This window comes from Plectropomus leopardus, chromosome 20 (assembly GCF_026936395.1).
Source record: "Plectropomus leopardus strain MGB_pleo_1.0 chromosome 20, ASM2693639v1, whole genome shotgun sequence".
In the NCBI taxonomy this organism is placed as follows: Eukaryota; Metazoa; Chordata; class Actinopteri; order Perciformes; family Serranidae; genus Plectropomus; species Plectropomus leopardus.
In genome coordinates, this window is record NC_142195.1 from 9,440,921 (window position 1) to 9,464,141 (window position 23,221).

Below are 23,221 nucleotides of genomic sequence, written 5' to 3' on the forward strand. Positions count from 1 at the left end.
GGTAGAAGTCATGATTCGCCCTACTCTGCCTCTGATTGGTCAGTACTCTGAGCCTTCGTTTGCTAGATTGTGTTATAAGTGGCGTGGCTTCTTTAGAGGCAGGGCAGTGTGTGTATGTGTGAGCATATGGTGCGAGTGGTCAGGCCAAAGCCTGTGAGTGGGTGATACTAGTGTCAGTGAATGCATTAGAGCGTTCACCTAGCCGTAAAAGTGGTACGCTTAGCAGTAAATGTGCAGTATAAGTCACAGTTTTCAGTTAATTAATGCTGCTGCTTCTCAAGACCGAGTGGCGCTCCTGCGTGTTGCTTTCCAGCTGCTGGTTAAAGTGAAGGGAGTTAACCCAGAAGTTACTTCAGCCCAGGAGGTAAACTAATCTCCAATTGTGCTCGCTGACTACGGTCGGAGAGCTGAAGCAAGAATGGTTAAAAATTGGTAAGGTTCAGGGTAAGAGCATTAGGCCAGCCAATCAGACACAGAGGAGGGTTTGACATGCCTTTGCCATCCTGAGATTACCTCCCAATTAGTGCCCTGTTAACTGTGGATAAAATAGTGTAATCGTGAGGCTTCTCTAGACTTTCCAAATTGCATGGATTAAACTCTGATAGTGAATTGAGTCATTTTGCAATGGTCGTGTGATGCTCAAAACGATTTATCCACAGTTTTAGGGCGGCAATCATAAACTGAAGCTGCAGCGAAGTAGAGGCTGCAAAGCAAGTCACGCAGGAAGTCACAGACACAATGGCAGAAAATCCTGTCAGTTTTCAAAATTGAACACTGCAGATCATTTTGCTTTACTAAGCTAACTACAGTGAGCATGTATATAGGTAGTAGTACATTCTGAAAGATAATTGTACCTGACAAAATTACCTACTCCACATTTATACAGGTATTTGTCAAATCTAATAAATATTTGCACTTGACAGAAGGATTTTTTGGGCCCCATGGCATCACTTACCAAGTTGCTGTATTTGACGTCCTGGGAATGAGAACAGGGTGTTTGTTCCATTTTATTCTCTTGGTACACATAAATATACAAATTACCCAAAAGGTACACATAAATTTAGAATTTTTCCCTTTAATGACATTTTCAGGCATAATTGTGAAAGATTTACGGATGTTGAATGTGCGTGCGAAGACAGCATTCATGTATTATTTTCACCACATAAAGGTTTCTCATCACAAGAACTTCTTTCATAAAATGACTTACATCAGTACCCTCGTGTTTGCGGAATGGATACAGACGTTTACAAGACAGCAAACCACAGCTGGAGGTGACCATAAGTCTCCTTGCTTCGGCGCTGAGTGCTTAACTGCTCATTACACTGTGGGACGCAATGCCTTACAAGCTCTGCACTGTCTTACCTGATGAAGTTACGTAACAGCAGCGAGTCAGCAAGTCAGAGAGGTCTGATCCGACACTTCATTAAATCTGCAGCATCTATCAAAACCTCCACCCTGTCTGGTAGAGGGGACTCATTCCAAACCCAAAATTACAGCATTAAATTGCCTGAATTTTTGGTATTAGACAGACTGTGGCTCTGAACTCAAGGCAGAGGCTTAATAGATGGACCCACATCCTGCAGCATATTTAGACTGCAAACTCTTGAGCCAAATTGGTATGTCATGGTGGATAAAGCTGTCGAGTTTCCTGGAATCGTCTAACACGGCATAGAGGGCATGAATACAAATTATACGTCAAATGTTATAGATCCAAAATTAATCAGAAAATTTATTCCGAGCCAATACGGAACGGTAAATCTTTGAAAATAAGGCACTGCTCATTACAATTGTAGATTTATGTCATCTTTGGCCTTGAGGTAATCAGACCAAATGGATGCAAACATTAGTTTGAGCTAAATGTGAGTTTGATTTGTGTGTACAAAAAACTCTGCATTTTTCCTAATCCTCAGAAAACCAACTTTGGAAAAATACAGGAAACGAATGAAACCATTTGGTATATTTTTTTCAATTCCATTTACCTGACCGAATCACCCGCCTTCATATCTCTCTGTAAAATCACTCAAAATGATCTCAGTCGTAGACACTGTAACATAAACCTCGACGCCCCTCTTGGAAAAACATGACCATTACACTAGAAGATTGATGATAGGTGCATAAAGGTATTCTCAGAATAGCCTCAGTGTGATGGGGTGGGGGGGCGTATCGTTTTTTTAAAACAACAATGTGGTTTCAGTGTCTCACCACATTTCTCAGTGTTATGTGAGGGTACGTAATGAAGGCCCCCGCAAATCTGCCGGTTGAAGTTGCGGTTGATTGTTTTGCCATGTGTAAACTGTGAGTTCACTCTCAGAATATCCAGCTGCTCCTTCAGTTACTCACACCAGCTGGATACGTTCACACTCAGTCCATCTCATACCGTCTCCATCTCATGCATGTCTCACCTACACCTACACACCTCATACCGTAGCCGGAGACTGCTGTAAATCATCGCTGTAGATACTTTTCACACCAACACCCTCAGTGCTACTTTTCCTATTCTTTTGACCTTTTTTTCCTTTTACTTTTTTAGCCACGCTAGCAACATGGCTCTAGGGATGGCAATGTCAGATCAGTGCTTGGGTCCAGACTAAAACATCTCAACAACTGTAGGATGAATAACCACGTATAAACATTCATGTACCTCAGAGGATGAATCTTAATGACATTAGTGGTCCCCTGACTTTTCCACTCGCGTGAGAATGAGATCTTGTGTCAAGAGGTCTTGACAAGTTTCAGATGGATGTTCACAAAATTTGGTACAGACATTCATGTTTCCCTCAGGATGAATTGTTGATCCAATATTTTTCAAATTCTTCCAATACTTAGGTTTATGACTTAATACCTACAAATCTAATGCGATTCCCATAGGTGTCAGCTGTACTTTTTGTACTGAACTGAACTGAAAGTGAAACTTTATCTAGACTGAACAAACAGAAAAAATAATTTTACCTCTCTGACTACAGGAACTGCTGATGTACAGCTGCCTTGATTTAGTAATTTGTTAGTGTTGTTGTGTGACTTGCTGAATCCAAATTAATCCTTTAAAACACCAAACATCAATAATTTTCTCTGCTTTTGGATTGGAGATCTCTGTGGAGGTATGCGAGAAAAATGAAGATTTTCCTCATTAAGTCAGCATATCACATGATGAGTAATTGATATACAAACAGTCAGTTTGGGGGAGGTGAAGTATGCCTTTTAAGCACCACTGTATATTGTGAGTTTTGCCATAAATGATTGTTAGTATGATTCTAGATCCGATTCCTGGGGCAATGTTGTGCTAAAAAAGACCTACTTTGTATGATGTGTTGTGCGCCCATAGTGGGAATTGAAAATCTTCTTGAAGGCGGAGTGAGAAATCTATTTGTGCAAAAGAGGGTTGGTCACAAGTGACAGAAACACTTGTGTTGACATTAAAAAAGAGAGCTAAAAAGAGAAGTTCAAACACGTCATGGTGTGAAATGGGTGGGATTGTTGTTGAAAGTTACAGACATTGTCGGACACCTCTCCAATATCAATTCTGATGTTGGAGAGCTGCAATGGGGCAGGGGTTTCTGAAACTGGTCTACCCATCCTACACGCTGTTGTGATGAAGCATACTGGCAGCTTTAGTCTTGTTTCTTCTCCTTCTCCTCCACCCCTGTTTTAAACTTACATAGACTTAAAAAATACTGAATGTCCCATTTTACTCAGCTCAGCAACAACAAAGATTCTCCATAGAAAAACATGTATCAACCAATGCTTCAGGATGTGAGGACAAAACACACCTACACATTATTGAGAGGCTTGTTTACACAGTGCAAAAAGCGCTGCATTGTGCTCCATTGAGTCTTATTCCAGCTGCTCTCATTAATCCTTCATAGTTCTGGCACGTTGAGACCAAGCGTGTCTGGACTGGAAAAGGTCGGCCATACGGTGGGAAACGGCACATAGTGTGAGAGCACACTGGGTCATTTGTTCAGACACAGTCAAATTGCTGCGGTGCTCTCGAGAGTGACAGAGAGTATGAAAAATGCAAGAATCTCTGTCTGAAAATGTTTCCAGCACGGCATTCATTGTGCATATTGAATGTCAAATCGCATCTGAAGAGACGCAGTGATCTCCTCCCACAAACATTAAGTCTGTATTCAGTGAAGCAAACATGAAATATTAGAGATGAATGTATTTATTGTGCATGAGCGCAACTGTTTAAGAACAAAAAAGTTTTTATTGCTCGTGTAGGAGTGTGGTGGTTTTTGTAAGTGTTATTATGTGTCTGATTTTTGAGAGGGAGTACATCATTCTGTTATGTGGAATTAGAACCTACTATTCCCTATAATAAACGCTTCATGAGGGGGAAGTGGGCCACATGCACATATGGTTAAGTGAGGTTACTTGATATGGAGGCTCAAATTAGTGACCTTGTTTGAATGTTAAAGCATGAACGCTGTGCCAATTTAACCGAATTTCTTTGTTACATCCAAACTCTTTGAAACTGGACTCTATATCCTGTCTAGCGGTATAGGAGCAGGAAGATAATGTATTTCCCAGAGAGACAGATGTCCGATCCCTAAAGTGGAGTCCAGGAAATGAAGAGATTTATTCCACATTTTGTCTCAGCCTCGGTGTCCTTACAGTTACAAGTTCTTTCGTAACACTAAATGCTCAGACTCCCGCTGACCGCTGTATTCCACGTGTATCTTAAAGTCTGCTACTCGCTTTTATGCTCGGAAAAATCACATGTGGCATTTAAGGCTGTTCATTGTAGTAATTGTCCCCATTTTTCAGGGAGGATATTACAGGGTCGACAAATCTTAACACAGCCCCCCGCTATGAAGAAGTCACCAAGGTTCACAGCAACAGGGGATGTAACTGTGTGAGAACATGGTGATTTACAACAGACTGTGCCACCTGTGACCGTCTGTTTGCCCCAAGCTGAAGATAAACGTTTTGGGGGGATTGAATCAGGGACAATTCACTGGCCAAGACTCATAGCTTAAAGGGTAACATTGGTACTTTTCAATCTGGACCCTATTTTCCCATATTTTTGCGTGCAAGTGACTAATGGAGACAACAATTTTTTAATTTGGTCAAGTACTAAGGGAGACATCTGCATCTGTCAGATGTGCTAAAGGCTGAAATGCTGGCACTGTATACGCTAAAATTACTGTTTATTTAAAAGGAGTCTGGTGGGTTTGGTGATGGAAATTTTGGGTCTGCTTCTGGTTAAACAAAGGATCTTTAGCAAAGAGGTTTTATCTCCACAGTGATCCTTTTCTATAATGTTTTCAGACACTTAAAATAATGATCTGAATGAATTACTTCTATTTAAGTAAACAAAAACAAATGTCCGTAGTTCTTCCTTTACAGTTACTATGATTGCAGGCGGCGGCTGGAGAAAAATTAAATTAGCTCATCTTCTGAGTGCTCATGCTGCCCAGCTGTTTGTAGCAGTTTTGCCTAATTATCAGTGGATGCATGTAGCCTCTGAATCTGTTACTTCCTTCCTTCCAAGAACCGCTAACAAAAGCTAACATTCCTGGGGTGGAAATTAAAGGAACAGTGTGTAAGATCCAGTGACACCTGGTGGTGACCCCCTTACCGCTCCCTAAACAAGCATAACACACCAAATGGTCGGCAGTGTTGGGCTGCCGGTGAATGTCTGTCACCCTTGTAGCGGCAGCGTGTCCCACACCATTGGCCCTTGTTGGCTGTTTTCCGTCCTTGTGGGCTTCTTTTTCAGCTGATTGTAATGTAATGTAGTTTTATTTATACAGGGACAGTGCACAATAAAACATTAACCTTATATAAAACAAGGGGAGGTGCATTAGCTGCTATAACATGATTCAACATGATTCAGCATGTTGAATCAGCCTCAGAGACGGCGTAGCCCTTTAGTGGATGAAATCACTGTATTTGGCAGTTCAGCTCAGTGAATTAAAGTCAAATGGGAGTGAGGTCCAAACAAACTTGTTCTATAAGGTAAGACTGTTTTTCTTTAGCCATTGAGCTTTTTAGCAGAAACGTTTTCTGATTGTGTTGGTATTTACTGGCGTGCGGTAAATATGCTTCGTTCTTTTAATATTGGATTGTGCTGTTCGTCTGGTTTCCTGTTTTTAATGACAATGACAGACAACCGCCGCCTGTTGGTATGGAGTTTTATCTTTTCATGGAGGCGCAGACTATGCATGCTGTTTGGCAGTTGGCTGAAGTCATGGTGTTGTGTTTATGTGAAACTCTTTGAGAGACTCAGGTGATGTGAGGCGATTCAACACTTGGCTTTCGACACCACTTGTTCATTGATGTCAGTTTGGTGTGTCTGGGAACAGAGAACCTATTGTGATCTTACGGTGCTGCCACTTCAGCATTAAAATGCAAAAGGCTTTCTCTACAGCCAGTGTTTTGTTTGTTGTTCTGGGCTCTGACAGGCTCTGTGAAAAGGACTCTCTTCCTGTGTAGACATGAAGGGCTCATATTAAGCGAGCAAAAAAAATATAAAGATTGTTATTTTTCAAGTGATATACACTATTATATTCCATTTCTGCCCATATACCCCCATACACCTTTAAGTTACTGAAATGCAAGATATGTTATATCTGAAGCAGCTCAATTCACTTTTTAGGTGGTTGTATTTCATTATAGTTTTTTATTTTAAAAGGTTCTGTGTCATTTCGGGTTATCTTGGGATTTGTTGTGAAAAAATTTAATTAAGAAATAAGTTTCCTCATAGATTTTGGTGGCGAAAATAAATCTAAAAATAATACAAGATGTCCAGTCAAGTCAATTTTATCGATAAAGTCCATTATCACAAAACACAGTTTCCCTGAGAGGGCTTTACAGCATATGACTTCCCTCTGTCCTTCCCCTTCCCCTTCCCTCACATCGCCTAAGGAAAAACTCCCCCCAAAAAACCTGTAACAGGGGGGAAAAAAATGGGAGAAACCTCAGGAAGAGCAGCTGAGGAGCGATCCCTCTTCCAGGCCGGACAGACGTGCAATAGATGTCGTAAATAAAAATTAAATTACAAATTTAAAAACTTTAACCGAGCCAAGCACGACTAAGTGCTGATAAAGTAATCTCCTACACGTTACACTCCGTACACCAGGTCAGAGTTGAACCAGGAAGAAGACCAATAAGCAATAATGGATGCTTAAAACAGGCAATTTGAGTAATCATTTATTATCTAAATACATGATGCAAATATAAACTGGAATGTTTAAACTTATTTGATCATCTGACCGCTTGTTTCTTTCTATGTTCTTATTTTTGGCTGAGTGCAATGTTATTATTAACTATTGGAAAAATAGGCCAAAACTGCAAACATGAGCCAGACGTTGTGGAATTGAATCTTTTTACTGAGACTTTAATTGCAGCATTGCACAACTTAAATAGATGAATGGCAGTCAAGAATGACGAACGAACGTTTCCTGAGCACATATAAACATTTCGCTCACCGACACACACGCTGCTGTCCCCTGTTGTGAAAAAGTGTTGCTAAAACATGCACCAGTAGCTAGGCATAGTTCGCATGTGGGCGCGTAATGTGTGAACGTCTGTGAATGGAAACCAGGTGCTTTTGTACTCTGCCAACGCAGGCGTGTTGTTGCATCGTCAGCGTGGTGTGTCTACAAGTAGCTTAACGAGCTCAGCAGGACCCCTCACATCAAACACTCCGCTAATGGCTGATAAACTCGCTGGGTTTGGTCGGGCCGGACAACAAATGGGGCACGTTTACATTCAAGGCAGCACAGCAAAGAAAACCCCCCTAAAAACACAGTGTGTTTCTCAGGGCATCCGTTCTAAATCCAGGCCAGCTATTTTCATGAGATGTTAAGAGGAAACGGCTTTCTGGTTTATGGGAAAGCAATAAAATGTCAAATCCTTCACTGGTCAAAGCAGCAGCTTGTTAAAAAAAAAAAAAAGAGAGAAAAGACGTATGTGAGGTAAGGAATGACAAAGGCAGATGGAGACAGGCTTATGTGATGTCATAACATTTCTATAAGAGGAAGAGTCATCGCTGGTGGAGATCAGGTAGAAAAAACACGAGTGAAACAGACATCAAAGAGCTTATCAGGACGAATCAACAGAGTGATTTTCGGTGATTTACCCCATATGGGAAGGGGCATAAATTTTAACCAGATGCTGTGGTTCATTTGCAGGTTGTCAACAACACAGTCAAAGTTTTTCCTTTTAGTTTTTTATGATTGCCTACGAATAATCTCCAGACAGAAACAAACAAAAAAAAAACCCCCACCTTGCGCACGTGCAGTTTTAATCACTGGTTCAAATTAAATTAAGGAAATCTTTGCCGGCTTCACTTTTCCTGCATTTATTAAACGAGATGAACATGTGTTCAAGAAACGCCTGCCAAGATGAGGCTGGAAGAGAGGAATAAAAGACCCAAGAGGCACATTAAGGTTTTGAGGAGTGAAGTTTAATGGGGTCATGATTGTCTTTGTCGGACGTCAAATATTTAATTGGTTTACGGGACAAAAAGCACAACCAGAGCCACTCCTACGGTTCACTCAGCCAACTAAAACTCTCTACATTAGATACACCATCAGAGCAGAAAAAAACCCAAGAGCCACTTTCAGCAGCTCAGAGTTACAGAGGGTCATTACTTTTGACAAATGACAGACATTTTGCTTTTTCAAAGGTTGGGCGAAAGGCTACCCCATATTATCTTTCTCATTTCGTCCGAACACACTGCTCCCAAATAACAGTTTTCATCTCCTCCTATCAAAGGGATTTATTGTTCTAGCTGGGTTAAACTCTCTTTCGCTCCCCTCTCTTGTATCTGGGCAATCTCTCCTCTCTGAATATGCTTTAGCTGGTTGAGATCAGTGTTACTCTCCGGGGGAGTAAAAGTGACCTCAGTCTGACTCATTGGTCGGCATCCGTCGGCTCTCCGGGCCCTACGACATGCACAGACTGACAGAGAGACAGACAGGCAGAGTGCTTCTGGGTAGACAGATGAACAGAGAGACAGAGGTACAGACGGGCAGGGTCCTAAGGTTGCCCCATGACGAAGGAGAGGGAAGGAGGCGAATTAGTGCGGTAACAGTCTGACCTTTTTGGACAGACTGTTAGCGAATGGGGGTACTGGGCTACAGCCAACGTCACAGCGTGCTAGTTGTGGAAGCAGCCAATCGCTTTCCTATGTAGATCCTAAAAAAAGAGAAAGCAGTAATTGGTCATTTGCGAAAACCCTCCCCCAAACAGCAGCTGTCCAATCATAGCTTAGCAACTGTAGCTAGCTTCAGCCCGTGTCAAGTTTTGGAATTGTTAGAGTTTAGCAGCAGATATTAAAGGAAAACTTCAACCCCTTATTGATCACTTGTATATCAGTTACTCACCCCCTGTTACATTGAATTTGTGAAGAAAATTTAGTTTTCTTAAATGTTTTCACAGTGAACAAAGAATATAAAAATTCAGAAAGATTTAATGAATGGAAATAAATGGGGTCCAAATTAAACACCAGCAAAACTATATAAAAAGATATGTTTACAGCCTCTTGCTCAACTTATTCAGTATATTCCAAGTCTCATTTATCCAGTTGTATGCTCAGTACTCCACAAACAGACAGCCCTTTCAAATGAGAAACTGATCAAGAAGTGAAACTTAAACTTAAAAAACAAAAAAAGTTATTTTACCAAGCAGAACCCCAGAGCTGCTGGTCTACTGCTGCCAAAACCAGTTAGTTTGTTTATGTTATTGTATGACTTTGGTAATATAAAGCATTTGTTCAGAGTCACACAATTATACAAACGAACTAACTGATTGGGGCAGCAGTAGACCAGCAGCTCCCGTGTTCAGTCAGGTAAAATTGCTGTTTGTGTTAATGGAGTCTGGCTTTGAAGACAGGAGAGAGGAAAGGGCTGTCTGGTTGGGAGGCACTGTGCATGTGACTGGATAAATGAGAGTTTTGTGAGAGTTTGTAAACTGATGCTTTGATATGGTTTTGCTGTTGTTAAAGGTGGAACCCTATGACTTAATTTCATCAAGAATGAAATTAAGTCATTTTTGATTCTTCGTTCACTGTAGGCATGCAAGCAAGCAACATTTTCTACAGAAATTTAGCGTAACAAGGCGTCATTTACATGATCATTTGGCGGGTAAAGTTTTCCTTTAAGTATGTGTGTATTGGTCTCACCCGACTCCAAGTGTGAGCAGGTGTGAAGCCAGCAGAGAGGGAACAAGGATGAGGAGAACATCGGAGGAGAAGATCCCTCTCTTCATCACCTCCGTCTTCCTCACGCTGAGGGATCCCTGCTGCTTCGGGTGCTGAAACACAAACTCTCTACATAGAAAGTGGAGAGATGAGAGACGCAGGCGGAGGAAAGACAGAAAAATAAACAGAGATAATGAGAACACAAGAGAGAAGACTGGGAATGCATGAAAGGTAGCACAGTACTAAGAGGCCATTAAGAGCTACTACCTGTCAAATAGACTTATTGTATTGCTGAAGATTAAATGTCAAGTGTGGCAGCGTAAATAAAAAATGAGGGTGATTCATGCGCTTCTCAACACTCAAAGGTATAATCCGCAAAAAAATAATTTAAGACACAGCATTGGAACATGCCTTCAAAGTCAAACTGAAGACACACACTAGAAAATAACTACATGCCAATTTTGTATGTTTTGTGAGTAATATTTTTTTTTTAGCAAATGAATGCATTTGTTTCGAGGGAAGTCATTCGTTCATGTAGTTTAATTATTTAACAAACAAGTAAAGTGTTTCGTCTGGTTGTCAGGCAGCCTCGTAATAACTGTTACAGCACGTAAATCCCCATAAAAGCACTAAATTGTTGTTTTTATGTTTCTGTTTTCGTACGCCTTAAACAAAACAGATTGTTAATGTTTGCTTAAACTGTTGTTAATTAGTGAGCGTCGGGGGCTGGTAGGAACAATAGACTGTATTATAAAGATGGACAACATGACAGCTCTCCAAAAATGAAGCCAAAACATCTTAATCACCCCATGGTTCCTGGCTACAGTACAGGTCATAAACCCCGCCCCCTCCACGTAAGCAAATTGGACATGGGCCGGACTAAAAAATCAAAGTACACATCAATTTTCCCAATGATGTTTTTTGTCTTTTAAGGTAGTTCTTATCATTCTGGTGGTCGTTTTTATGATGAGTTTGGTTTTAACTAGTTATTTAACCCTCTACGTACTATTCTTGTTTCTTTAACAACTTAGGGATTAAGTAAATTAAAAAAACACAAAACAGCTAACATAAATGAATATACAAGAAAATACATTTAATAACTGAGCTAGTCTTACTTCGGTGGCATATTTTCAGGTCTACTGGACCAGTCCCAGACCCAGTCAGTGTCCACCCGCCGCTCAGCTTCCTCCTGCAACATGCGTAACAGATAAAATGATATGCTATAACATATGCTATAACAGTAAAAAAAAAAACAAGAGGAAGGAGAGTAGACACAAACGAGAAAATCAGAGCAGTGACGTTAACCTGACACCTCAGCACATGTACATGGCTGAATCTGATATTCTCCTGATTTTCTCCAGCATGAACATATGCCTTGTAAATCTTTGGGTGGAATCTCAAACATACCGTTCTTACAGACAGTTCAATAAAACAGAACAACTTCATGAGGTAGATGACCTAACTCAAGTGCTTTTATGTCTCTGCAAGCTGATTTAAGACTGTACTAAAGTAAATGGAAATGAGAGGGGGAAGTCAGAAATCACTATAAAAAAGTCCTCTGTGCTTTGGACAGCAGTATTGTAAAATAAAAGATAATAAAAGTATGTTGTATTTAATTTGTAGTTAAAGGGCTTTAAAGGTCCCATAATTTTAAAGTCAGATTCATTTTTTAATCATAAAGCAGGTATAGGTATATAAATACTGTGAAAGTATCAAAACACTCAATCTGCAGAGAAATGGACACAGTAAATATTCAGAAACTATCTTTAAACAAGCTGTCAAGATCTCTTTGCAGCTGTGATCTCACAACTACTCTATATAAAGGTAGAAACTGTTGCTACAGTGTTACAATCATTTTTTGGCCGCAGTGACGGTGCAGAGACACCAAGAGCACAGATGTGGAAGACCCAGAGAAGCTGACCAAACACAGCAGACTTGGCTTTTTCGGAAGAGGGGGGCTTAAAGAGACAGGCGCTAAAAGTGAGTGTTTCAGACAGAGGATGAATACAGACATATTCAAGCAGATAGTATGAGGAAAAAAGTGATTGTTTTTTTAATTAAGGCATGTAAACATGTCCTAGTATAAACCACAAGTACAAGTATGTACCTGAAAATTAGCATAATAAGGGACCTTTAAAAGTAAACAACAGTTCTCACCCAACCAAATAAAATGTATGTGTATTTTCAGATCTATGTTTTGTATCAGAGATAGCAAAAATCCTTTTAATATTTATCAGATAAACTCATGATGAGTTTAAAAACACACGTCAGTGCTGAGTCATTACCTGTATGGTGATACAGTCACTGTCCTGCTCACTCGTGGATTTCGGGGACCCAGTGGACTTTGGAGTCCCTGCCTGTGGAGGACTGTGGACAACAAACAGACGTTTACAATCTGGGTTCAGAATCAAGATATGGACAGACTGCAGTTTAACAACTCTACAACTCTGCTAAAATCAAACAGAGAAAGTAAACACATGTTGTGAAAAACAAGCAAAGTTCCACTGAGCACAGAATGAAACTCATTACTGTGCAAATTATTCTCACACCTCGCTGTGCAGCTCAACCCCCAGAACAAAACAAAACAAACAAAAACCACTCAAACTGCACCATTACCTGTCTCTACTCCTCTCACACTCCAGCTGTGCCTCCAGAAGGATCCTCTCCAGCTCCCCCTGCAGGGCGGAGGAGATGCTGTCCTGCGGCCCTGTCAGGCTCTCCCTGCGGCTCACGGCTGCGATCAGCTCCTCCAGCTCCACCCAGGAGCCTGATGAGGAAACAATAGGAGCAGCTGAGTTTGTGATGATGCTCAGACAGTAAGCAGGGAGGCAGACAACGCTGGGGCCTCGTGCACATATGTCAGACTGCAATGAGCCAGAGAGGACTCGTGATGAGGAAAGTAAACAAATCTATAGCCTTAAAAGTTAGTGTTTACATTGAATCACATTCATAGAGTGTGCAACACATCTGTCACTGGCATTTAGTTTTTCACTAAATTATAAGGTGAATTGTGCCGTACAGATTGATAAAACAGTGTTATTATTAACACTGCTGTCCATGCCAGTGATTCTGAACAGATTGTAATTAACTGATAAAATCAAGTATTGTAGTTTTTGTTTTACATGTGTAAAGGATTTTGCCTGATGTAAATCAAAACAGCACAACTCTATGTGCCGTGTGAAAGATTAATGGGGATTAGGTGACATCTGGTGGTGAGGATTGAGGATATCAACCAGCTGAAACTTCTCCCGGTTAGAATTCCCTCAGTGTTCGTTGTTCAGGGGTGTTTTAACGTAAGCCACATAATCCTCAGAGATCTTCAGGTGATTAAAACCAGTGAACACACCGCTGAAAGCAATTTCACATTACAAATCTGTCTTACTCTGACGCTGTTTGGCTAGTTGGAGATGGCCCATTAGCCCATCACCTGCTAATGTGTGCCCATTTTTTTTTCTCTGAAAACTTAACATCCAGACACTCATGAGGTTTTAACCATGAGCCCAGTTATGTCTTCCTCTCCAAAACAAACAGACCAGGAGATATAAACTGGTAAAAACAGTTGTATGGTCAAAAAAAAATCTCGGTTCCTCCAACACTGTTCATCTTAGAGGGTATGCTAACTGCCAGTGTTTGGTTTGTCAGTTCTAGGCTACGAAACATGGTGGACTCCATGGACGAGAAGCCATTCCCTATGTACTGTAGATATAAACAGCTCATTATGAAGTAATGATAACATAATCATTCTTATTTTAGTTTCTTTAGTGATTATACGCTGAAGAAAAAATTATATTACATTCATTTTTTTGCCAATATACCCCCCTAAATCCTACACAATGGACCTTTAATTATAAAAATGTTGAAAAAATGTTCTTAGAAATGAATAAACTTTTTTAAAATTCAGCATTTAGATCACCACGATCCTCTAGTCAACATGTTGTGTGTGTCAAGTGTCCTTAGGCAAGATACTGAACCTCTAATTGCTCCCGCTGTGGCTGTTCCATGTGTGGTTGTGTATGAATGTTAAAAAACTGAGAAGCAGGTGGCACCTTGTGCGGTAGCCTTGGCCGCCAGTGTATGAATGTTTGTGTGAATGTAACAAGTTGTGTTATTTTGGTGATCGAACAACTAGAAAAATGCTTTACAAGTGCAAGTCCATAACCAAATTTGACTGAAGATGCAATATTTTTTCCTGTCAGCTCTCCATTTGAACACACACACCTACGTTTTGTTTTAGTTTATTTTCTGTATAGTATGAAATACATTGATCAAATCTTATAAGGTTCCAACTGTTGTTTCTTTTGTTTTTCATTCAACTTATTTGATTTTTTTTTCACTTTTCTGTAAATTACTGACCACTGCAGCTTTTCTTGTCTCCAAATAACCCACTGATTGTATTGTCTGGGAAATTCTGATATTGCGATGCTTATGTTAACCAAATGAGCCAGCTAGTTTCCCTCTGAAATGTGGACAGGTGTGTTGTTGTGCGCTGACATTACGGTGACTTATCTGTAGCACTGTCCTGACGTGACAAAGACTGAAAGCCACAGTCTGTTTCTCTCCATCAATGAGCTCCGTAAACACACAGCCCAGGAATGAATGGACACCCTGGGTCATTGGGTACATGAGCAGGAAAAGATTTACACATGCACACACACACGCACGCTTAGCTGTGTGTATGGTGTGCACATACCCAGAGCCAAACAGTAGGGCAGGGCTAACTCGGGCTGACAGCATGCTTGCTTACGTAAGATCTTATTTCTGTTAGAGATTAGCCATCAACCCTCTCCCTTCCTCCCCTTGTTTCTCCCTTGTCATGCCGTCTGTGTCCCTTGGTGACACGGGCAGCGTTTACAAAATATCAGCACTTCATCTGCCTACCATAGCATCCTTCACCTTTCTTCTGATCGCTCTAATCCTCACTTTCTGACACTCTGTAATCACACAAACAGCAGCAGAGGGGGGAGAGACATGAGTGGGCACAGAGCTGGAGGGAGAGGAGTAGGGGGAGGGCAGAGTGGGAAAACTGTGCCATTGCCCTAGTTCTTTCTTTTTTATTTATTTATTTTTTTACAGAGGGGAGTTATGACATAACTGCCTTGTTGCCTGACTTATCTATCTGTCGCCATTCTGCGGCACTAAATCAGTTTCTATGGTGCAATCCTATACACATTCATCTGTGCCACAGCCAAATCAGCTTTATGTAATGTGGACAAGAGCTGGATGCTGAAAGACTCAATGAACTGCAGCACAACAGGCTCATTTTTGATTTGCGCAGCTATGAATGTCTGCTTCCAGTTTAGGGACTGTACAGAAATTGAAAAGGACATGGGGGACCAAAAAGAGGGGGGTGGGTTATGTCTTTTTTGTTTTTGCCGAAGGGAGGATATTGAAATTGTTTCTTGAGAACAGGGGAGGTCTGCAGTTTTTCCGTGTCTTCATAGTGTTGTCACGATAATGGAATGTCTAACACCAATACAATGCATTGAGAAATGTCAATATTCAATACCATTTTTGATAATACAGGGAAGAAAATGACTCTTAGGGCATATAAGTTTAAATTTTTATCAAATAAACAGGGCTATAACTTTGCTTTTCTTGGTAGGTATCAGGTAACAGCAGAATGACTGTAGAAAGCATTACCAATAAGAGAGCAGAAGAAAGAATTAAGAATCAATCAAAGTTAATAAATCTGTATTTTTGACAACACTATGCTTTTATTTAACCTCACATTTTTCTTGCAAGAATTACTTAAAATAAGACTGACTAGTTAATGCAAACTGCAAAAGAGTTGCGTCCTAAAATACACATTTTGTGTTCACCATCGACCAAAAGGGTGCATTTGGTTATATGCATATTTTACTGCAAGTGTGTTTCCATCCATGTATTTATATGCACATTTTCAATTTGTGCATAAAAAATACCTGAGTGCAAACAATGGAAATTCAAAGAAAACTGCAACTTTAAAATACTGCAACTAACAAAAAGGTGCCCTCCTCTTTTTTGGTGTCTTAAAGGCACTGGAAATGAGAATGCCATCAACTATTTATCTCAATATGTCCAACTTGTAATGATCCCCAAAACAGTTGTGGACGGACATTCTTACATCTCTCTCTCTCTCTCTCTCATTTATTTTAAAGTCAATTTGCTCTACATTTGGGTGGAAATTTGACGAATGTTAATAACCTTTAATAATCATTTAGTAGCATTTGGTGGAAAAATGGTGGCTGAAATTTCAGTAAAAATGATTTGTTCCTATTTGTTTTTTGTTTTTTGGCAATTGCTAATTCCTCCCCTAATGTGCAGATTCAGCAGTATAAAAATATTGTTTCATTGACATTTAAAACAGGGTTTTACAAACGTTTCTGAGTAAAGGAGGTGGTCATTCAAAGCAAATATTGACAATCAAGCTTGGCCAATAAATTGCCAAGACACGTACTTCCGTATGTTGGCTGATAAATAAAAGAAAACTGCTTTACAGAAATAGCAACCTAGATTCAATGTAATATAAAAACACTGTCACTGTTACATAACATTCATCTATATGAAATAAGATGATTTTTCAACTTTAAATCGTCACACTCAGTAGGTCTTTGTATCTTGGTTACAATTCTTAAAATAAATCTAAAGGGTCCATAGCAAGATTGATTACTGATACATTCCTGTCATTAATGTAAAAACTCCAGTATTGGTCAGGCTGTAAGTGACAACCTTGTTTTACTTTTTTTAAAAAGTCAAGGCTCAACCCTGCCCTCATTATTTTTAATACAGTCCCTTACTGTCCCCATAATAACATTGTTGCACTTGTTTTACCCAGCATCCTATGTGCCAAGCAACGTGCACAGTGGAGCTATAAGCGTCAGGAAATCTCCACATCTTAATTGGCTTACAGCGATACAAACAGGTGAGTCAGGGAATCCGTTTACACAATGACGGTGTCAGTGGCAACAACAATGCCAACAATAAAACTGGCAGTGCTTTCTTCTCTCTGTGGCATCCTCTCACACCTGCAGACATGCTGTTAGTATCACTGATGACGGGACATCCGGAGACACACCGAGCCAATGAATGGGCTCATTGTTTACATTGTTTACCCACTTTGTTGATATTTTCATCGGTGAATCCAATCGATCTGTGCACACACATAGCTGTCGGTTAGCTGTTTAATAGCTACGTGTGAGCATTACGATCTACGTTACGGCTGCAAAGGCAAACACATAAATGTCATGATATAACAGCGAAACACACGGCCTGGTGCATGTACCACCATCACTCACCATAGAGTCCGTCCTCTGGTGTCTGCGAGCCGGACAGAGACATGCCTGATCGCCGGGGTGTGTGGATGGATGGATGGATGGAGAGAGAGAGAGAGAGGGGGGAGAGCTCGGAGAGATGCTGACACTGGCCGACGAGGACGAGCAGGTGCAAATGGGTTTCTGCCTTGTTCGCTTTTCTCTCAGTCACTCTTGTGTTTGTTGTAGTCTAAAAAGGACACCAGGCACCGACGCTGCGCTAATCCTCCTCTCCCTCCCTCCTCCCCCTCCCTGTCCCACGTGTCAGGGGGGAAGAGGTAAACAAAACAAGCCGAGAGGCTCAGCAGGTAAAAAGCCACAACAAGGTGCGTGACGCCAGCAGCGGGCGCGTGCCCTAAGCATTGTCTCCCAGCAACCAACTTTTTGGTCAATGAAAAATATGAATTTCCAATTTTCTAAAAGTTATTATATGATTATGTAAGGAACTTTGACTATTAATGCATTTTTGAGTTGCAAATTTGAAAAGACAGCACACAAACACCACTTTTAACATGCATGTATGTACATATCACATAGCTTACACATGTTCTCTCAGCTCACTGTTGATGTTACATAATCTATTGAGAGCTATTACAGAGTCAGTTCAGATTTTTCTTTATAAAGAGTTTGCAGTAGTGGATTTATTCATGATAAACAAATAATTTTTGGGTTTCCCTCTTTCTGGTGTTAATCAAATCATTCTATTATGGTAATAAAGTAGTGACAGGTTTTAACAATTACAAAAAAATACTTTAACACTTTCTAATACGTCATCAAGTCCAGAGTTATTCATTGTAGATGATAATATGTTCCTTTTTGGGTTTACTTTTTTCCAAAGGGTTGATTTGGGTTCATTAGTGTGCCAACCAGATGACCTCAGTAACTGTCTAGAAAGATAAATTAAGCCTCCTGCAGGAGTAAGAAACACCAGCCAGTACCCAGTTTCACCCGATTTCCCTGAACGGCCCTGAACACACAGTATCCCACAGATTAGGCTACTTGCAGTATCTTTGTCTTGCATCATCATAAAACAATATTTCTGATAAACTAACAACTTTTTGCAGCAGAATAATAAAAAACGGTTCCAGAAGATAAAAAAAAGAATCACATACAAGCTTTAAAAACCTGTTAATGCATATAAAAAGTGTAATAACTGTTTTTTTTATGTGTGACTTAATTGAAAGTTAAACTTTCTCAATATTAATGTCTGCACATTTAAGTTGTATTAGTAGTCAAACATAGCTTTTTCCCCCCTTTTTAAAAGAGTGGATTCATTTTTAAAGGTCCAGTGTGTCGGATGTAGGGGGATCCATTGGCGGTAATGAATATAATATTTAAAACTATATTTACATTAGTGTATAATCAACTGAAACTAAGAGTCTTTGTGCTATGGTTAGCTCAGAATGAGCTCCTCATGTCTAAATATGGAGCAGGTTCTCTTCCATGGAGTCTGCTGTGTTGCAGTCCTTGTGGATTCAAAACTTCCAGATGATCCGTTAAATTTTTGAAGAGTTATGCGATGCAGTAACACCTCTTGTAGCTCCTGTTGCGTCATGCCCGAAGGAGCCACTTCCTTTCAACAAGTGCATAGCCGTAGCATCATGTGACCTATAAAAGCAAAAAAAGTGTTTCCATTCCAGCCATAAATATGGCTTTATCAAATCGACTGAAATACCACCTCATGCCAGTGTAAAAACCTTTTTTTTCTAGATCGATGTGTTTCAGTTTGGTGTATTTTACATTGGCAGTTTCAGTTTGTGCAATTTGTGGGTTAAAGGAAACCTGCCGATTGTCTTTTTCTTGGCTGTCTTATTCACTGGTGCTGTTTGAATGTTTAGAAAGGAGGTGTGCTTACAATAAACAGTTGTGACACAGGTGCACCATGGTAATATAAAAATAAAGCTATCTTTAAGATGACAATACTTCGGTATAGGTGCGTTCCTTTTGCATCAGTGATACCTGATTGCTGATCAGTGAATCGATTTGTCGATCCAGATCGATGTTGTTTTTTGATGTTTGATTTGGACCTAATTGTGAGTCAAGGGTAATTTCATCAGGTTGTCACCAAAAACTTTGTAAATCATCCACTGAAATGTACAAGAAATGTACAAAATTTCATTTCATTGCCAGTTTCAAATTTGGCCAAGAAAACTACAAAGCTGTTCACACACAAAGGGACCTGGGTTTGTCACATTATGTCCTCGGGCCACATTCCCACATCTTCAGACCATCCACTGCCATTCTTTTTTTGTCCACTATATCCCCTCTGACTTTTCCTCCTGTCTCACTCACCTCCCTCCCACATCCAGCCACTCCCTCCGACCCTGCAACAACCCCATTACTTCAAGCCCTAGTCACCTGACCTTCCCGCTCACTTGCTCACTTGTTCCCCCTTTCCTCATCAGCCCTGCAGGTATTTAACCAGCCCTTGTCCACTCGCTCCTTTTCAGTTCATCAGTTACCATGTGCTTTGTATTTTTTTGCTTTCTAGCCTCTGTTATCTGTTACTCGAAACATGGAATCTGGGAATTTTTACTTGCCTGTTAGTTTGGAATCCTGGATTTCCTGTCTGCCCCCTTTTGGATATGTTTTTCTTTTTTGGATGACTATCCAGAATTTGACCCCTGCCTACCTCATTATTCCTGTATCTGCCTGCCTGTAAACCTACATATATATTTAACTTCACTTTGGCCATAAATCCTTGAACTGAAACAGTCGGCTACAAACGTTTATTTCTGCTGTAAAGTTGTAACATAGGTGTCTTTGGGGGATTGACTCAGTTTCAGAGCAAGCCTCTAGTGGCCATTCAGTGAACTGCAGGTTTTGGCACTTCCACACTGGCTTTACTCTTTCAGCCTCTGAGGTTGCTGCTTGATCAAAATGAATGGATGGAAGTGGATGGCAGTGAGATAATCATTTCGCAAAATTAACCCGTTTGGTCCATGGCACACACAAAAGGCATTTTTTGGATGGGGGTGGGGGGGGTGGGGGGGTACTGAGCAACATCAATATTACACTGTAATCCATTTTCAAATATAAATAATAAATGAATCATACAAAAAAAGATTTTACCTCTTTAGTCCAGGGATGTCCATACAAAATGTCCTTATTAAAAATCTCTCTAATGGGCTGCAGTTCTAAAGCCAAATTATTAAAGTTATTGCCAGAATCTAGAAATTATTTATTTATTTTTTAAAATAGCGCTCCCCTTTTAATCTTTGGCAAGCTGCATATGCTGCAGAGTAGCGTTTGATGTGCGCCTTTAAAAACATCAAATGGACCAGAGCAGATCAGGATGTTCATGGTCGCTGCATCATCACTTTATCAGCATCACATACCTGGAGAACATGCGAGAACTCTGTGCTATATTTACACTATTTCTTTAATTACTTTGATCAAGAATGCGCTCCAGATTTTTCTGTGTGCATCGAATGAGCCCTATGGCCCAGATGATTCATCTGTTTCTGTGACATTCCTTTAAGACGCTTGGCATCGGTGACATCAGCTGCGCACAGACTCAGAGCTGGATTTCATTCATGTAGCCAAGAGCAAACAGACATAACACAGGATGATGCTCACACTATACTCCCATCAGCATAATACTTTTACTCTGATTACTAAGTAATAATTAACAAATCAGTGAACACAGGAACAAAACGGTCAAATGAACATTATAGGGGAATAGATTTCATTCTTTCTTTAATAATTTGTTACGAGTATTATAATATAACCTTGCCTGATTCTTTAAGATGAACAACATCCCCACCTGCTGGTGACAGCAACCAAAAATCACTCTTGTCCTGAGGCAATTTTATCTACAGCCATAAAAATGATGCCTTTCATGTTATACAACTCTGTACTGATTTAACTACAACTGCTCTAAAACTTTTTTTTTGTAATTCACTTTCCTATTTGAGTTGGACAAGAAGACCAAACATTAAGAGTGATGTAATGTATTGTTAGTGCCTTCTGGTGCATAGCGGCGGCCAGAAATCTCCCCGCTTTCACAGTCTATCTTCTCACCCATTTATTATGTTGCCAAGCAGCATTTCTCTTCTGACCTCCAGCCTTGTTTCTAGACAAGGGGACGGACATGGTAAGTCATTATTCGACCCAGAAACAAAGCAGGAAAAGTTCCCCCATCCATCAAAGCAGCTTAAGATCTTTGACAATGTCCTGGGCTCCGGCTCAGATCAAAGAGAGAGACGCCAGCTGTAGTCAGGTCCGGCAAATGACTGCCCGCCTCGTTCATCCATCATGCTCGAATCTGAGATAGCAAAATAATAAAACCTTTTCAGGTAATGGCCACAGTTAGATCTCGCCATTAGGCACGTCCCCTATCCTACAACCTTGTATTAGGCTGTGATTGATGACTTTATCTGAGTGTACATTAAAAGATCTGCTTAAAATTCACCCCTTTTTTTGGAACTGGTTAGACGCAGAAGCTGATGAATGAGTGCCAGTGAAACTAGTGATGTTTCTTTTGGTGGTGTCCTCTGTGGGCACTGTGGGAAAATGACCTGATTGGCTATATGCAGGGAGCTGTTGGATTAGTCTGCTAAATAATAATTACAGTTTCTGGACTCACCCTGGGAGGATGGTAACTGACTCATGTGCACGAGGCCAGAGAGGGAGAGAGGAAACAAGATCTGAAATGATGATGCTATAGGCTAAAGGTGTTATTCAGTCAGAATTTAGTCATTAATTTGGATCTAGGTTACTATGGTAGTGTATTGCTGCTCTTATTATAACAAGGTTTTTTTTGTTATAATGTGATAAGTTTGTATGACATTTTAACGTCAAAAATATCTTATCAAAACAAGAAGCTTTTCATGCTGTTATCTGATCTCTTTTGTTTGTTTGTTTGTTTATTTGTTCTTTTTTTTCTGGCATGGTGTTGTAGCTAGGCACTACCAAAGGTTACCGTGGTCGGCATCTTAGTTTAGTGTTAGCATGCCAACATTTGCTTGTTAGCAAGAAACACAAAATGCAGCAGAGGCTGATGGGATTGTTATTAGTTTTGTAGGCATTTGGGCATAATGGACATAGCTACTGTGATGTCCCCCATTTTTTTTTAGACTCCTGTTGTGAAACCTAGAGTTCAGCGTCATGGCTGTCACCATCAGTATTTACATGAGAAGGTGAAGCTGTGGAAAAGAGAATTGACTCATAGACTGTAGCTATGCCTCAGAGTGTCCCCACCCTTAATTATGCAAAACTTTATATCTTAAAAAAGTGTAAAGGGGTGAGTTATATAAAAAAAAAAAATCACCCCCATGCAGTTGTCACAAAAGCGGAAATTAGCTTTAGAGAAAAAAATGTTTTTAAACCAGATCAGTAAACATGTTAATTTCTGCTGTAATGTTGGGCTTTTTAATATGGGGGCCTACAAGACTGACTAAGCGACATCCTCCGGGGCTGAAAAATGAAGTTGACGTGAAGTGTCAAAAACTGCAATTCTTCTAATGTCCACTTGAGGCTGCCTCCAAAAGTGAGTCAATTTCATTTAGGCTTAAAGTTGTGCATATTTCAAGACGGACGGCTTTGAGTGACAGGTTGTTTGCCAACAGTGTCCTCCGCCTCTCAGTCAGATCCAACCCTCGCTACTCTACCGCGCCAACCTCATGTCCAGAAAATGTCAGATAAAAAGTCAGTGGATCAACAAAGTATTTACAATTAATCCTAAGTGAATAATGAATGTCTGCATCAAATTCCATGACAGTCAGTCCCATAGTTAATGAATCCTTTATATTTCAGCCTTATAGCAGTGCAGTAGGAAAAG

The 23,221-nt window shown here is 40.3% G+C and overlaps 2 protein-coding genes across 2 annotated transcripts in view; one reads left to right on the top strand and one right to left on the bottom strand.

Moving 5' to 3' along the window:
• Nucleotides 1-23,221, top strand: part of LOC121960073 (uncharacterized) — a 112,189-nt gene that overhangs the window by 38,979 nt on the left and 49,989 nt on the right. The window lies entirely within an intron of this gene.
• On the bottom strand, nt 8,392-17,653 carry LOC121959585 (BCL2/adenovirus E1B 19 kDa protein-interacting protein 3). The gene is made up of 6 exons (XM_042508977.2): nt 17,425-17,653; nt 12,767-12,917; nt 12,436-12,517; nt 11,266-11,339; nt 10,133-10,279; nt 8,392-9,147 (listed from the first exon to the last, which is right to left on the bottom strand). The coding sequence occupies exons 1-6, from the start codon at nt 17,465-17,467 to the stop codon at nt 9,099-9,101; spliced, it is 546 nt and encodes a 181-aa protein (XP_042364911.1). The 5' UTR covers nt 17,468-17,653; the 3' UTR covers nt 8,392-9,098.

Bases quoted from the DNA above. Each gene is read 5' to 3' on its own strand.
- LOC121959585 (XM_042508977.2), bottom strand. From the start codon at position 17,467: ATGTCTCTGTCCGGCTCGCAGACACCAGAGGACGGACTCTATG. The intron at 12,518-12,766 runs GTAATGGTGCAG...TGTTGTCCACAG, and splicing joins TGTGAGAGGAGTAGAGACAG to TCCTCCACAGGCAGGGACTC. The intron at 9,148-10,132 runs GTGAGACCAATA...CTCTTTTTTTAG, and splicing joins CTGCTCACACTTGGAGTCGG to GATCTACATAGGAAAGCGAT.